Source organism: Mya arenaria, chromosome 15 (assembly GCF_026914265.1).
Source record: "Mya arenaria isolate MELC-2E11 chromosome 15, ASM2691426v1".
Lineage (NCBI taxonomy): Eukaryota > Metazoa > Mollusca > Bivalvia > Myida > Myidae > Mya > Mya arenaria.
This window is the reverse complement of record NC_069136.1, coordinates 49,613,319-49,627,540: the sequence shown is the minus strand read 5'-3', so window position 1 is coordinate 49,627,540 and position 14,222 is coordinate 49,613,319. Positions and strand designations below refer to the sequence as shown.

Here is a 14,222-nt window from a genome sequence, read left to right as displayed (position 1 = left end):
CGCGAGCTGACCGTTACATTTAATGACATTGGACTTTTTCCTTTTTTTGGCACCAACCAAATTACTTGCTAGAATGAATCCGGACTCCAAGCTTTACTAGAATAAGGGCCAGTTTTATTAAACTTCGTACGAAGTCTGTTTTGCCTACAAACTTTGTACGATGTATCTCAGGCTGTTTAGCCGTTTTATTAAGAATTTCGTACGAACAAGCACCTGTTTCTTCGTAGATCTACGAAAATTTCTGCGAAAGCTCTTAGGGTGGCGTTCGAACTCCGTAGACTAAAATATGGCCGCCACAACAACAGATATATTCTATATTGGCGATCTTTCATTTATTATGGCGTATTTTAACAAAATCAAGACAGAAGACGACTCTGTGTAATCTGCAACCCGGTGAGTAAATTAACAAATCGTTAAGACGCCGTTTTGACCAAATTTTCAGGGGACGCAACCTCGCGCTGTCAAAATGTTTTGAAAAACAAAATGCTCTTATTTCGATGCTTTTCAAGAGTTTTGTTGTGATAAGAACACTGGAATATAGACTGAAATACTATCCAACCATAAGACTCATGGTATATGAATTTTACGGTGTTTTAAGTAAAACAAACAAGCTAAAAACAGACTGATTTTATGACAGTGTTTACACTTATCTGTCATTTCATCTGTCAAAGTTTTTATCCTTTTTCAATGACTTGCTTTGACTTATATTTACAAGATTATCATGTCTCTAATAGTGTTCAAAAGTATTTTTTAAAATATCCAGAGCAGCCAGAAGGTAAGCATGAGCTCTGTTGGTCACAGTTGGGAGACATGTCCCAAACTACTTTTTTTTTTCAATTTTCTTGCGGTTCTGAAAACAGTGCAGCTAGTAATGGGACTTGGACTGGGTACTCCCTGTTTGCAAGTTTGTGCTCTATCAACTTGGCTTACAGACCCTTAGAACTTAAAATAACTTAAAGCTTGCAGTTGAATTGTTCAACCAGCTCGACAAACTGTTCCTGATAACTTAATTTGCAAACAATCTGACCTTTGTGGGTTAGTACTGGGACACACTCATGAACGGTATAGTATTAGTCGGTAAACCTGGGTGCAAAAGTGGGACAGGCTCAGATCTTGAACCCCACGACTGATGACTACTTGAGCTCAAGCAATGGCTTTATTAAAACAGAAACCACCTTGCATTTAAAGAAAAATGTCAACCATATTTTAAGCTTCAGAAAGAAAACAGATAAATAGATTATTCATTTTTTATTTCAGATCTTGACATGGATCCAAGATGCTGGTAACTAGGCGGGACGGATTGTTTCACAGAACTGCAGTTTTCTGGATGGGTAACTAAATTTCCATATTTCCGGTTTACTTGTGTTATTTATAAGCAAGATAAAAGTAAATACACCACAAGAACAAATCAAGTGGAAACCGTGCATTATGAATGTATTTACAGTCAGTTTGTAGCATTTTTTTTACCAAATCTCCATTTAATACAAACTTTTAAGCTTATCATGCATATAGTTTGATGCACATTCTATAATTATAATATTGAAGATGTGCAGCATATATATGGAATGATCCACATCACTGGATACTGTATATATGTAACATTGCATGTGAAAATGCATAGCAACAAGTGATATAAGACTGCTGAAAAAATCACATTGCAAGTTTTCATATTTATTTTTAAAAATTGATATTTTATGCATTTTTCAAAAACATTAATTTGCGACAGAAATATGAAAAACTGCGATAAAATATTTTGTCAGCATTCTTGTATCGCTGCTTTTCAGATGTTTACACAAAATTGGCTCATTCCTGGACAAAAGATAAAATATCAAAACTGTTAATCTGTAAGAGTGCAGCCTCAAAGAAAACAAAAGAAATAAAAAGGGTTTTTTATGATTTCTAGCAGATAAGTCTGTTTTCAAAGAACCAAATTAAAGGTATTAGCCGTCCATCATGTCAGAGACAATACACTAATGTTATTGTATTATATTTGTATATCACTATATGATGTATAGGTCCTATTAGGTGATTTAAGTGATTTTGAGTTGTGCCCTTTATCTAACTGAGAAAACAAATGATGTTTTGTTATACATATTTTACAAGTGGCTCTGTGAAATATTCTGTGACTGTTAAAAGGTGTAAATTTAAAATATTTTGTATACCGGGAATGTACTCAAAATTTTTTTATCATTGTTTATTTTTGCTCTTAAATAATTTTTGTTTTTTCGTTTCAGAGACTCAGCCCCATGTCACAAATACTTCAGAACCTAGAATAAAAGTTACCGGAAGAGCAATAGACATTCCAATCTCTACAAAATTCATCTTAACTGTTTTTCAAGGTGATACTTGAGCCTACCAAAGACTTTCCAAGGACATAATTCACAAAACAGTTTATGCCACCATCTCATATCAAAGGATTGTGCTTGAGTTGAACAGCCTTCAAACAGAAACTGTTTCAACACATTCAATGGATTCATTCTGATTCAGTTTACCCTTGCTGTGATCTGAGCAACTATTAACAGCAGTTCAACATTGTAAATTGTTTAAACTTGAAAATTCTGTCTTCTTGCAACTCACATGAATCTATTTACTGTGGACTTTGATGTTGACTCTATACAGGAAGAAAAGACCATCTTTATACATGCTGGCATATCATTTATAAAGGAAACAAATATTATAACCAACATACTGCACTGTTATGTCATCCAAGGACTCAGCTACTGACTTAATTTATAAATACTTGAAAGGAAAAATGTCTCTGTCAATGTAATTACTGTTGTGCATAATAAGACATTTTTTATTATGCCCCCCTTCGAAGAAGAGGGGTATATTGCTTTGCACATGTCGGTCGGTAGGTCGGTACCGTCTACCGTTTGTAGACCAAAGCTTATATCCGAGTAATAACTCAACATTTCCTGGACGTATGGTCATCAAACTTGACATGAAGGTTGGGCCTGACCAGTAGATGATTTTAGGGCTCATCGGGTCAAAGGTCAAGGTCACATTGACCTCGAATGGTAAATTCATTTTAAAGCTTGTCCGAGTGATAACTCAACAATGCATAGACCTTGATATGGAAGTTTGGCCTCACCAGTAGATGACATCTATTGTTTTTGGGATCGTCGAGCCAAAGATAAAGGTCACAGTGACCTTGAATGGTAAAAGGTTGTCCGAGTGATAAATCAACAATGCCTGCACCCATGGCCCTCAAACTTGACTCGGAGGTTGTGCCTTACCAGTAGATGACCCCTATTCATTTTAGGGGTCAAAGGTCAAGGTCAAAGTGATCTTGAAAGCAAACTGGACAATTCCTGGACCAATCATGCCATTCAGTCTGAATGGTCATCAAACTTGACATAAAGGTTGGGTCTGACCAGTAGATGACCCCTCTTGACTTTGAGGGTCATCAAGCCAAGGTCAAGGTCACAATAACTTTTAATGCAAAAAAGATAACAAATCTTCTCCCAGGGATATCTCAACAATGCCTGAATCTATGATCATCAAACTTGACATGGAAGTTGGGCCTGACAAGGAGATGGCGCTTATTGATTTTAGGAGTCATTGGGTCAAACTTCAAGTTCAAAGTGACCTTGAATGCGAAAATGTTTGTCTGTGTGATAATATGTCAATGCCTGAACCCATGTCCCTCAAACTTGACATTTAGATTTTTGTAGACCAGCTGATGACTCATATGGATTTTGAGGTCATAGAGTCAAAGGTCATAGTCATAACACACTCTATCCTCACACTTTGAATGGTCATAATCTTAAAACTGCCTCAACAGCATTCAATGTCAGTGACTAATCAACTGTCATTTCGGTCCATGCTTATTTCATTCAATTGTTCATATAATCCTGACAACATGGCGCTCAGGTGGGGGCATAATGTTTGACAAACATCTCTTGTTGATACTTGGCTCATTTCTTACATGTAGCTGAAACATTTTGGGCAACTTCTTAATTATTTTGTTTAAGACATTTTTCATCCAGCTCATCTAAGCCTAAGTTAGTGTTCATGTTAACTTTTATGACTGCCTGTTTATTGTATTTTTTATAAATTATTTTCAATGAATTTTCTCAAGAACCATTTGGCTAAGTACGTCTCCTCCTGAAATAGACTAATTCTTTTAACTGGAGTTGTCTGTCTGTCCGTCTGTAACAAATAGTGTCTGCTCCATGTCTCTTTAACCTTTTGAAGGACTTGATATAACTTCCCACAAATGTTCACCATATTGAGAGGAGGTGTATATTATAATAACTGTTGAGCAGTTTCTGAACTTGACTGTATTATATCTTGCATTTACCTTAAGCTGTTAAGTGAACAATATGACATTGGCCAATACAAGGAACTAAACCTTCTAGGTCACCGATTTGGAATAAAGTAATACTTAAAGCTCATATTTCCATAAGAATCTGCTCATATACAGTTTAAATAGCTTATACCAATATATAAGTATATCATTTCAACATAACATCAGATCCTCTACTGTTTTATGTTTGCAACATTTTTGTTTTAAACTTTGAGTTATATACTTTCTATACTTATATATGACTTTTATGAACAAATACCAAACAGCAACTCACAGATCTATGCTCATTTGGGCAGAATTTTGTAAATCCAAGCATTGTCATTTGATATTCAATGCTTTTTGGCAAATTGGGGCATTTTCTGTCACATTAAATTCAATATTAACAATAAATCTCCAACTTCAATATTCTCATATTTTTGTGTCCATTCTTTGCCAATTATTTGTTTGTCTATTGGTATACATGTATGTTTATTCATACTGTTTGTCAAAATAACGAATGAATAAAATGTTTGAAATATTTTATTTGTTCATAACTTATTTAATATGACGAAAAGAGGACTGCATTTTGTTTTATTTCACATCATGATCACTCATAGAGCGAGACTTGAAGAAGTATAGTGATATAGCCACAGGTGTTTGTCTGACTTTCTCCTACCCAAGAGGGCATGTGTTTGAATTCCAAGTTGGAAAACACAGTTCAAAGGTCAGATGATGTATCCTGATTGCAGGCAAAGAGAAACACTCTATGATGGGCACCTGTAAAATAGAAGATAAATAAATCTTTACTCTTATCCATAAAACGTGAAAGTTGTTAGTAAAATAAAAAAAGAAATGGTCTACCATTTGTTTCAAATATAATTCTTGATAATATTTCTTGTAAAAGTACACATTTATCTTAAGAGATAAAAAAACAACATTACAGTACACATTTGTTTTTTAAAAGCCATTTCTCAAATTCAAATGGAATGCCTGCCTTGACAGTGATTTTTTGCATTAAGATTACATATATTGGTAAATAATCGGTAGTTTGCAAGAAGCAGTAGCAAGTATTTTCTTATTTCATACTATGTTTTAATGGCAATTTCATCTGTTTTTGAAAGACTGGGTCTAATAACAATAAAAAATCTAATAATAATCCTACTCCCCGATTACTGTTTGCATAGTTTATGCAATAGTTGGTTCAATTATACGCTGAGATATACAGTCATACCCAATGCTTTTCAGTGCTGCAATACTGCATCTCAGATGACTGAGCTTTTCTTTCAAAGGATTGCCTGCAATGAAAAACTTAATAAATCATATCAATAACAAACAAAGAGGAAACTGTAATTGACAATAGGTCTACCTATTTGTAATGAAAAATGTCATTTGTATACTGGTTAGTATATAGAATTGTATATTAAAACATATTTGAGTGTGTAAACTTACATATCTTAAGGAAACAGTTAAAATAATATTCGCTAACTAATCTCTTTCTTAAATTTGTACTTCCGGGGTTTCCAATCGAATAGAACAAAGAATTAACGAACGTAATAGTACATTTAACTTTTGGAATGTGATTATTTAACATGTTAACGCCATAACAATTATTATACACAATACAAGCGATAAGAAATGAATATAGTTGGTATCGAAATGTGTCATAACCTGAAAACATTGCAATGTGACACAGGAAACAGCTGTTTAAACGGGTCAAACCATGCCATAGCAACCGTAGTCGACAAAAAGTTACCACCCACTATATTTATTAAAATAAATAGTAAATATCTATTTTGATTATTCGAAAAGCGAAGCAGATCAAATCACTATTTGCGATTTTTTTAGTAAACTCACATCTACGGTTTGTTTACATTTTCGTCCGATCATTCCCCCTTTCGAAGAGTAGCTACGTACGAAAGCGTTAATAAAACGGTCGCAGAAATCTTCGTATGCAACTTCGTACGAAGTGATCGCTTGCTTAACATGCATTCATAAAAATAGTCATACATGACGAAAATTGGCTCTTGAAATAACCAAACTGTCAATAGTTGATAACAACGACGATTTTGAAACCAGGCAGCTCTCCCTGTATATTTTTCTGCACATACACCAGAGGCACCGTCCCTCAGCACTTTCAGTGCTTTGATTGACATGCGTCAGCAATAACCTTTGAGGTTGAGAGAAATGCATCACACACGGCTATGTTTTAAAATATAATACACTGTCGCATTTGTTTTGAAAGAATGCAGGACAGCAAGTATGCCAGTTTCCCATCAAGTTTAAATGTTCGAAAGACACACTGAACAAAACAAACGATGTCTACAAGATTAACAGATCTGCATTAATAAATGTTATCTTGGAAAGTCAGCGAAACAGAAAGTTAAGTGGGAAGTTTAAACTTGCATAAAAATACTCAAATTTTCCCAACATACATTTAAGTTGGGTATTTTAGTCCGATTTTGGAGAAACTTTCTTAGAATTATCAGGATATACTACATTATATCATTACGAGTATATAGAAGAGTCATAGTGTAAAAATAAATTGTTTTCTTATAAACTTAGCACTTATTTCTTTATACAGCAGCAGAAGAACTAGTAGTAGTAGCAGAAGCAGCAGCAGCAGCAGCAGCAGGAACAGTAGCAGTAGCAGCAGTAGCAGTAGCAGTAGAAGTAGCAGAAGTAGTAGAAGTAGTAGTAGTAAAAATGCCAATAGTTGATGGATAACGCTAAAGAAGTGGATTGCCAAAATTAGGAGAGACTAAGGACCTATGATTCAGGTATGTTTTTTATACATAGTATCGTTTTGTTCATCAAATAAACAGTAAAATGTATGATGTTCTTCTAACTAATATACATATTACGCATGTATAACGGGTACAACTTCATAAACTTGATAAACCGATTATGAGGCTTGTCACCAGTAAATTATAACATCGGCGGGCAGTGTTGGTATGGTAGTTTGATGTATTTAATATCTCTATTTCCATTTTATTATTGTATTTTGTTTGTTAACTCAGTATGCCCGTAATAGGCCATAAGCATTTTAATAAAAGTTCAAATGTTTAAAGTTTCAATTCGACCCCATTTAGCCTGCAATGTTTATGTTACAAATCAACATGATGAACACAAGGTCTTCAAGGCAAGTTCAGGTATATTTATTCCATAACTTGACAGTTAATGTTAATGTTAAATGTTTATCTGTGTAAACATGGTATACGTAGTTGTTACCTTCTTATCATATATTTAGTTATATCTTTAAGAGTTTATCATTATCCCTCTTACAACCTGGTTCATCGAGTGAGAGATAACAAAGATCGATGAAACATTTGTATTCACCGTGTGAAAATCTTAATCGAAACTACGAGGCGTTTCAAGCAAGAAGTATATTTTGATATTTTACGTGTTTCTAGGCTTGAGGTATGATGTTTTTTTCTATTATTTGTATATATTTGGATTATATTGTGTAATGATCAGAGCTTAGCTGTTTCGTTGTGACTACTTGGCATACTGTAGTTTGTACTGTGCTGTGTATTTTATTGATGGTATGTCTGTGTGTTCATATTATAATGTCACCGTGTTTAATATTGGTAACATTTTCAGTGCTTTAACGTATTATCCATTTAACTTTTGACAAATTAGCTAGAAGCATATTTGTCCTATTAAAGATGAAGAAATGGTTAAATACATGTGCAGATAGATCAAACCTACTATACGATCTTTCATTGACTGTAAAGTTATGATTTGTCAAACATCGAAATGATCGTTTGAGTAAACTGTTCTATACTGTGCTGTGAGCGTTTGAATTATTACAGAGATACAAAACATAAAACAGGCCTGTCGGTGTGCAGAAAAGCCTCATATATGTTTAAAATGAAATACTCTTATTATATATACCGCGTTTGAACGAGACGTGTTTTTACTTTCCAATTTTTTATTTATAAGACTTTTATAATAATAGATGCCATAACTATGTTGTCAAATTGTTTGTTCAGACATGTATTTTAATGTTAAGCTACGCCCTAGCAGATCACCCTATTACAAAATTGAGTTATAGAATAAACGAAATTGGAGCAATAAATGCACTTCGGTTATGATACATATACACTGGTCACTTTTTGTCCTGCAATAACCGATTTTATTAATAAACGCAATAATTATCAATTATGGTTTCAAAAATATTGCAAAGTCATCGATATGCGACTGAAGTGAATCTTATGGTAATTCATCATTGACTTTATATGTCCGTCATTTAAACAACGCAATCCAATTAGTCACACCGTTCTTAGATCCATATAAAACCTATATTGAATACCATCCCTAATCTCTCCTACGTTGCAACGCACATGAACATGCATTTCGATATTTTGGTTGTCTTGTCAAAATCCGTGACCCATTTAGACATTATAGATATCAAAAGCAAATGGAAAAAGCACAAAGGTAATTACGGTTGCTTTTATTTTGTATATACTCGTATTACTAGTTGATTGTTTAACATAAATCACTTTTTTAAACGCTTTTAAACTATAATAGTTCCTAATACTTATTGTTATATTGGTATATTCTATATTAAGTGGTTCATTGCATACAACAAAAAAACTTTTCTCTTTGTGTAAATTTCGTTGAAGATATGGACTTTGATGAGAGGAGAAACAGCCCAGTGTTCACCGGGGCGTTGCTATGGCAGCAAGTGAAAGAACAAAGTGACTATTGCGACTTCACTGTGAAACAAGGACTATGGGTAAACCGAATTGACCTTTTTAAAACTGTACTTTTTAAGAAATTTACTAAACATACGTATTTAAATAATACTCAATGTTTGAAAATGTTGTTGAAACCGGAGGTAGACATATTCACTCGTGTCTACTATATGCCTTTCGGTGCACACTCGTCGAAACAAAATTGATGTAACATGAACAAACCAAACAAACATTTCATTAATTCACAATTATTTTATGTATTTAATTTCAATAAATTTAATCCAAGCCGGTCAAAGATATTACAATACCACCTAGAATCACGATCTTTGTTCTATACTAAGCAGTACTCTGAGCGTATAAAATCGGTAAACAACATCGAAGAAGTCGCATGATAGCTACGTCCTAACCAGTCATACTTAATATCTAACCATCTGAAGGTTAGAAATGAAGGGCATTTAAACTCAGTATTGTCCATAACATATTGCTCTCATATGCACATGCAATTTGTTCTTGTTTTCTTTCTGATAATTACTTGTGATGGTCTGCTGTACTTTTCAACAGAGCAAGCGTTACCATGAGTGTGTCGTGTGTGTCAGCCCATTCGTCCAGGCGATGATAAGAAATACATTCAATGAAAATACCAAAGGTAGAGTAGCATTTGTACTTCTGTAAACAACTTCAGCCTATTGAGAATTGTCAACGTCTACGCTAAGATTGTTTTCTGGGGTATCGATTTCAAATTAAAATTTACTTAAAGATGAATAAAATTCAAAACGAAAATATAATCAAGCTAATGAAATGGTTGGAATTTTGTTTCTTTTCTTTCAAAATATAAATGGCTTTATTAACTAATCAATACTTAAAACTTCAACTTTCTAAATTCTTGATATTATATTTAAAGAACAACATAGTATTCTTATGTTAAGATTGAACAGGAATGACACGAACATATAACCACGCCCGCTATCTGGTATAGAAAACCTTTAGTTTACTCAAATCGTCTCTTACTCATAAGGCCATGTACGACAATTGCTTTTCAGGTTTCTTAGAGTTGAAACTAGGCTCTCCAGAATCCATCGACATGGTAATGATGTTCTTGTACGGAAAGTCTCCCAAATTGACCATAGAAAATGTATCCGTAATGATGCACCTGGCCGAGTTTTTATTGATACCGAAGTTGAAGGCGTTCTGTGCAGATTTTATCAACAATGAGACCAAGGTGGATAAAGAAAATGTAGAAAAACTACTTCATCTGAGCAGTATCTTTGATTTTGAAATACATGCATTGACAAAGTACATCAGGCAACATTTGCCAGAATTGTTGGGCGGCAATCAGTTAATGACAATCACGGCTGACACGCTTGAAAATATGTTCTCAGATGCAACTTTGTCTTATGTTACTGCAGATGTGAAGTTTGAGTTTATCATGAGATGGGTAAAGCGATCTCCTGAACAGAGGAAACCAAATCTAGACGCAATAATTGCAGGCATATTTCTCCCGGAAGTAACCGTAAATTTGATTAAAAAGGCAAAAGGGGATAAATTCTTTGAAGATTTACAAGTTTTAAATGGAACGGACTCTGAAGTTGGGGTAAGAATGCAAAATGTATTCATCACTAACAATCACTTCGATTGTGAAGATTTTTGGGTTTTCGACCTAGGCCAGCAAAAATGGTTCAGGCTGAAAAGAAACACACGCGAACCCTGGAATGAATACATTACATACAACTACGATAAATCTACTCTTTGCCTGGTGGAGAAAAATCCGTACCTTGTACCTATAATTCGTTTCCTTAATTTTTCAGTTCTTGACGAGTTATATTGCACTTCAAAACGTTTACCACCGTGCTTTGATAGTATCTACATATTAAATAAAGTATGTTATACGGTCTTAAATGAACCACAGAAAATAAGCCTAAGTAATGAGACACTACGATCGTATCGAAAATCGCTGTCGGGTGTTCCGTTTAATTTTAAAAGACTGTATCAACGTCCTACGATCTTTGTGGGGGCAATCAAAGGAAATAGAGAAGACTCAAATTTTGCGCCACTCATGTCGTTGAATGTTAATTTTGATGTAAAAATTTGTGTAAATGAAGCCAAATTAGTAGCGCTATTTTCCAAAACCAATAGATTTTTTTGCATATACGACCAGCAGTCCTGCAAAATGCACAAAATTGATGTTAAGCTCACACACAAAGATGAAGTCAGTCCATTTAAAGATGGGTTTGTTATCCACAACCGAAATAACGAAATCCGTTTTACACAATCACGAACTGGTCTTTACAATGAAAGACTATTTTCAGTTTATGAAACATGCCCAAATGACGATGATGATTTTTGTATTTTTGCTGTTGTTGGGAACAAATGGGTTCGTTTCCGGCAAACATACGAGTACTCAAACCATGCAGAATGCAACACATTGGACTATACAACAGATGAACTGGGAAAGGTTAATGTGGACGATGTAAAATGGAAGCAGATTCCTCACCCCAATGTCAAAATAGATGCTTCAATTATTCTAAATATGCAAGAAATACAGATTCCAAGTTCCAAGCTTAAATGCAATGTGATTTGTCCGCACTGTGATCGAATCAAAGACGAAGCGCGTGTAGCCAGTAGACACTCTCAAATAGGAACATTTCGCTACCTGGACGACTATGAAGATTATTATGATGACTACGGTTATGATTACTCTGATAACGATGATGATTATTAAGACCACATACACTGTCATGACGATAGCGATAAGGATTAATAACACGGACATGATTCACCAGATGCGAGTCTTTAAAATAAATTAAGCCACACAATCAAACGGATATCACTTCCTTACATTTATAGTAATAACACTTCATGTTTTTTTAACACAATTTTAACACACACGGACGGATTACAATAAGAAAGATGTCCAGAAATAGCTTTAATCACGGTTACCTTTTTGCATCTAGTTGTGAATGTGAAAAGTCCAGTATTTCAAGTGTTTTAGATTTTCCTGATTTCCTCTTGATTACATGGCTTATGAGTTCAGATCAGGTGAGAGTTAATTTTTTTTTAACTTTACTCCGTGATGAAGCTGGTTTTATGATAAAACCCTGTAATATATTAATATTTTATGCATTTCGAATCATTAGTGCCATGGTTCTGATGCAGAAAAAAAACGAAGCCAATCGAATGAGCAACGATACAGCCATATACATTTGTTTGATGAAAGTGACAGAGCCGATGGAGAAATGCATTTCAAATAACCTCAAATTGATGACAAAATTGCTTTAAAAAGCCAGTACCGGTACATAGTATTTTCAATCATCCAGTTATTCATCCGACGACAAGTACCACAAACATATTGTATACGATGCTTCGGCAAAACCTTAAACCGGCCGTAATAGTCAAATTGAGTGTAAGTTTCGTGTGATCATACAAAAGTTGTGAAAAATGCCTAAATGTATATCTAGTCATACTGACAATTAGAATAAAATGTGGTTGTATAGTCAGAAGTTGATACCTGAGGCTAGGCGAGCGTGGAAAAAAATATTTTATCGTTTTGTGGAGAAACAATGCATTCAATACAGCGCGGGAAAAAAGTAGGAGATGTTTTTAAGCGACAACTTAAGTGTATCTATTGACAATATTCAAATGTGCAACGATCAAATTAACTCGATGTTTTACAGGAATATGTAAAAAAACATTAAACTGTTTGCCCACGCGTTGTATTTTGAGCGTGCTTACGAGGAAAGCAATTATTTTTAACTGCAATGATACATCTTCAGACGACGATGATTGGGATGGTTTAGAGAGAACACGAGGAAATAAATACTAACATCATTTTTTTATGTGACAAAACATACAGCCTAATTACTTGCTTTTGCATTCCAACCCTTATTAAACCTTCAGTGAATATTAAGGTTATTTGCACTGACTGTTCGATGGCGGTTATACCATTACTAACCGAGTACGATAGTTTAATACTTGTTTAATGTTTGTTGTGCTCAAGCTGTTTAACTTTTGTTTTGAGTTTTGTTTTGCCTTGATAATTGCACTTACTAACCATTTGGAACACTTCGGCCATTTGCCATCGAAAACAGCATCGGATGTTTTCCGGTACATCAGAAGAAGTAGTTCGTAAAATTATATTAAGTAGTGTATTTTGTATTACTTCGTTAAAATTAATTGCCAGTAAAAGCTATTGTTGAATACACAATTAAAATGTGCAGGAGTACAATCATAAAGTGTTACTACTAAATAGCAATTACTATGCGATCTACTTGCAGCGTAGTTAGTAAAGTTTTCTGACATTGTAAACCATCCGTATACATCCGAGGTTGCTGTCGATGAAAAATGACTGAGGTGTTCCGGATGATAATGAACAGGATCTTGGTAAATGTAAAGGTTTTTGACTTGTCCTTGTAGTTTTGGATAATATTATTACTTTCTTAATTTTATAAATTGGATATATGTTGTGAAATATTTATAAGATTTGATAATAAATAACATAATGACGACCGGACTTTTAAAGTGGTGTCTGTGCTACAAATAGAAATCAAGTGTTCAACCTCCCTTTAAACATGCCTTGAAAAGAAAAACTAAAACATTATTTTGTGCATTGTATGCATACAGTACTAGGTTAATTGATCATTTAAGTATGAGTTGGTAAACTGCTGGTGGTACACCAGCAATCATTTAAGAAATACAAAATAAAAAATGCCTGATTTAAACAGAGATATTTATTTATGCTCTTCTTTATACAATCTTCTACACAACTATAGGCAATTAGATTATTTTACACGACCACAAACTGTCACAAAAAATCCTGTCCTAGTTTTAGGACACCAAGTTTGATGATAAGTGGTTGTATGTTAAGCCAAATTCATTTCTCTTGATCGACTAGGGCAACATGGCTGGTTATCGAACCTGACAGAGATATTATGTTCCTACACGTATTGACCAAATTTGGTGATGATTGGACAAAGGCTTCCTAAATTGTATATCGGACGAGAACAATTTAGAATAATTCTATATAACTAAAGGGAGATATCTTTTGAGTGAGTTGAATGATACGGCTGTTTATCAAACATGTCTGAGATATAATGTCCATACACATATTTCCACATTTTTAGATGATTGAAAAAGGGATTCTTAAATTATTGATCGAGCAAGACTGATTTAAGGTAATTTCTTTATAGATGTATATTAAATATTGATTCTTCACTCGAAAGATGATAGTTTCAAAGTAGTCG

General features: G+C 34.1%; 1 protein-coding gene and 1 long non-coding RNA gene across 3 annotated transcripts; both read left to right on the top strand.

Moving 5' to 3' along the window:
• Positions 1–445: 445 nt before the first annotated feature.
• LOC128220300 (uncharacterized) lies at positions 446–4,826 on the top strand. Its single transcript, XR_008258746.1, has 3 exons — positions 446–572; positions 1,258–1,331; positions 2,235–4,826. It is a non-coding gene; the product is annotated as an uncharacterized LOC128220300 (long non-coding RNA).
• A 2,808-nt stretch (positions 4,827–7,634) lies between these two features.
• LOC128220363 (kelch-like protein 12) lies at positions 7,635–13,461 on the top strand. 2 transcript variants are annotated; one of them, XM_052928727.1, is made up of 5 exons: positions 7,635–7,705; positions 8,914–9,026; positions 9,547–9,631; positions 10,026–10,576; positions 10,791–10,985. In XM_052928727.1, the coding sequence occupies exons 2-5, from the start codon at positions 8,916–8,918 to the stop codon at positions 10,854–10,856; spliced, it is 813 nt and encodes a 270-aa protein (XP_052784687.1). In that variant the 5' UTR covers positions 7,635–7,705; positions 8,914–8,915; the 3' UTR covers positions 10,857–10,985. The 2 variants fall into 2 exon arrangements, with proteins under 2 accessions (XP_052784687.1, XP_052784686.1); XM_052928726.1 differs by having other exon boundaries at positions 10,026–13,461.
• The last annotated feature ends 761 nt before the right edge of the window (positions 13,462–14,222 follow it).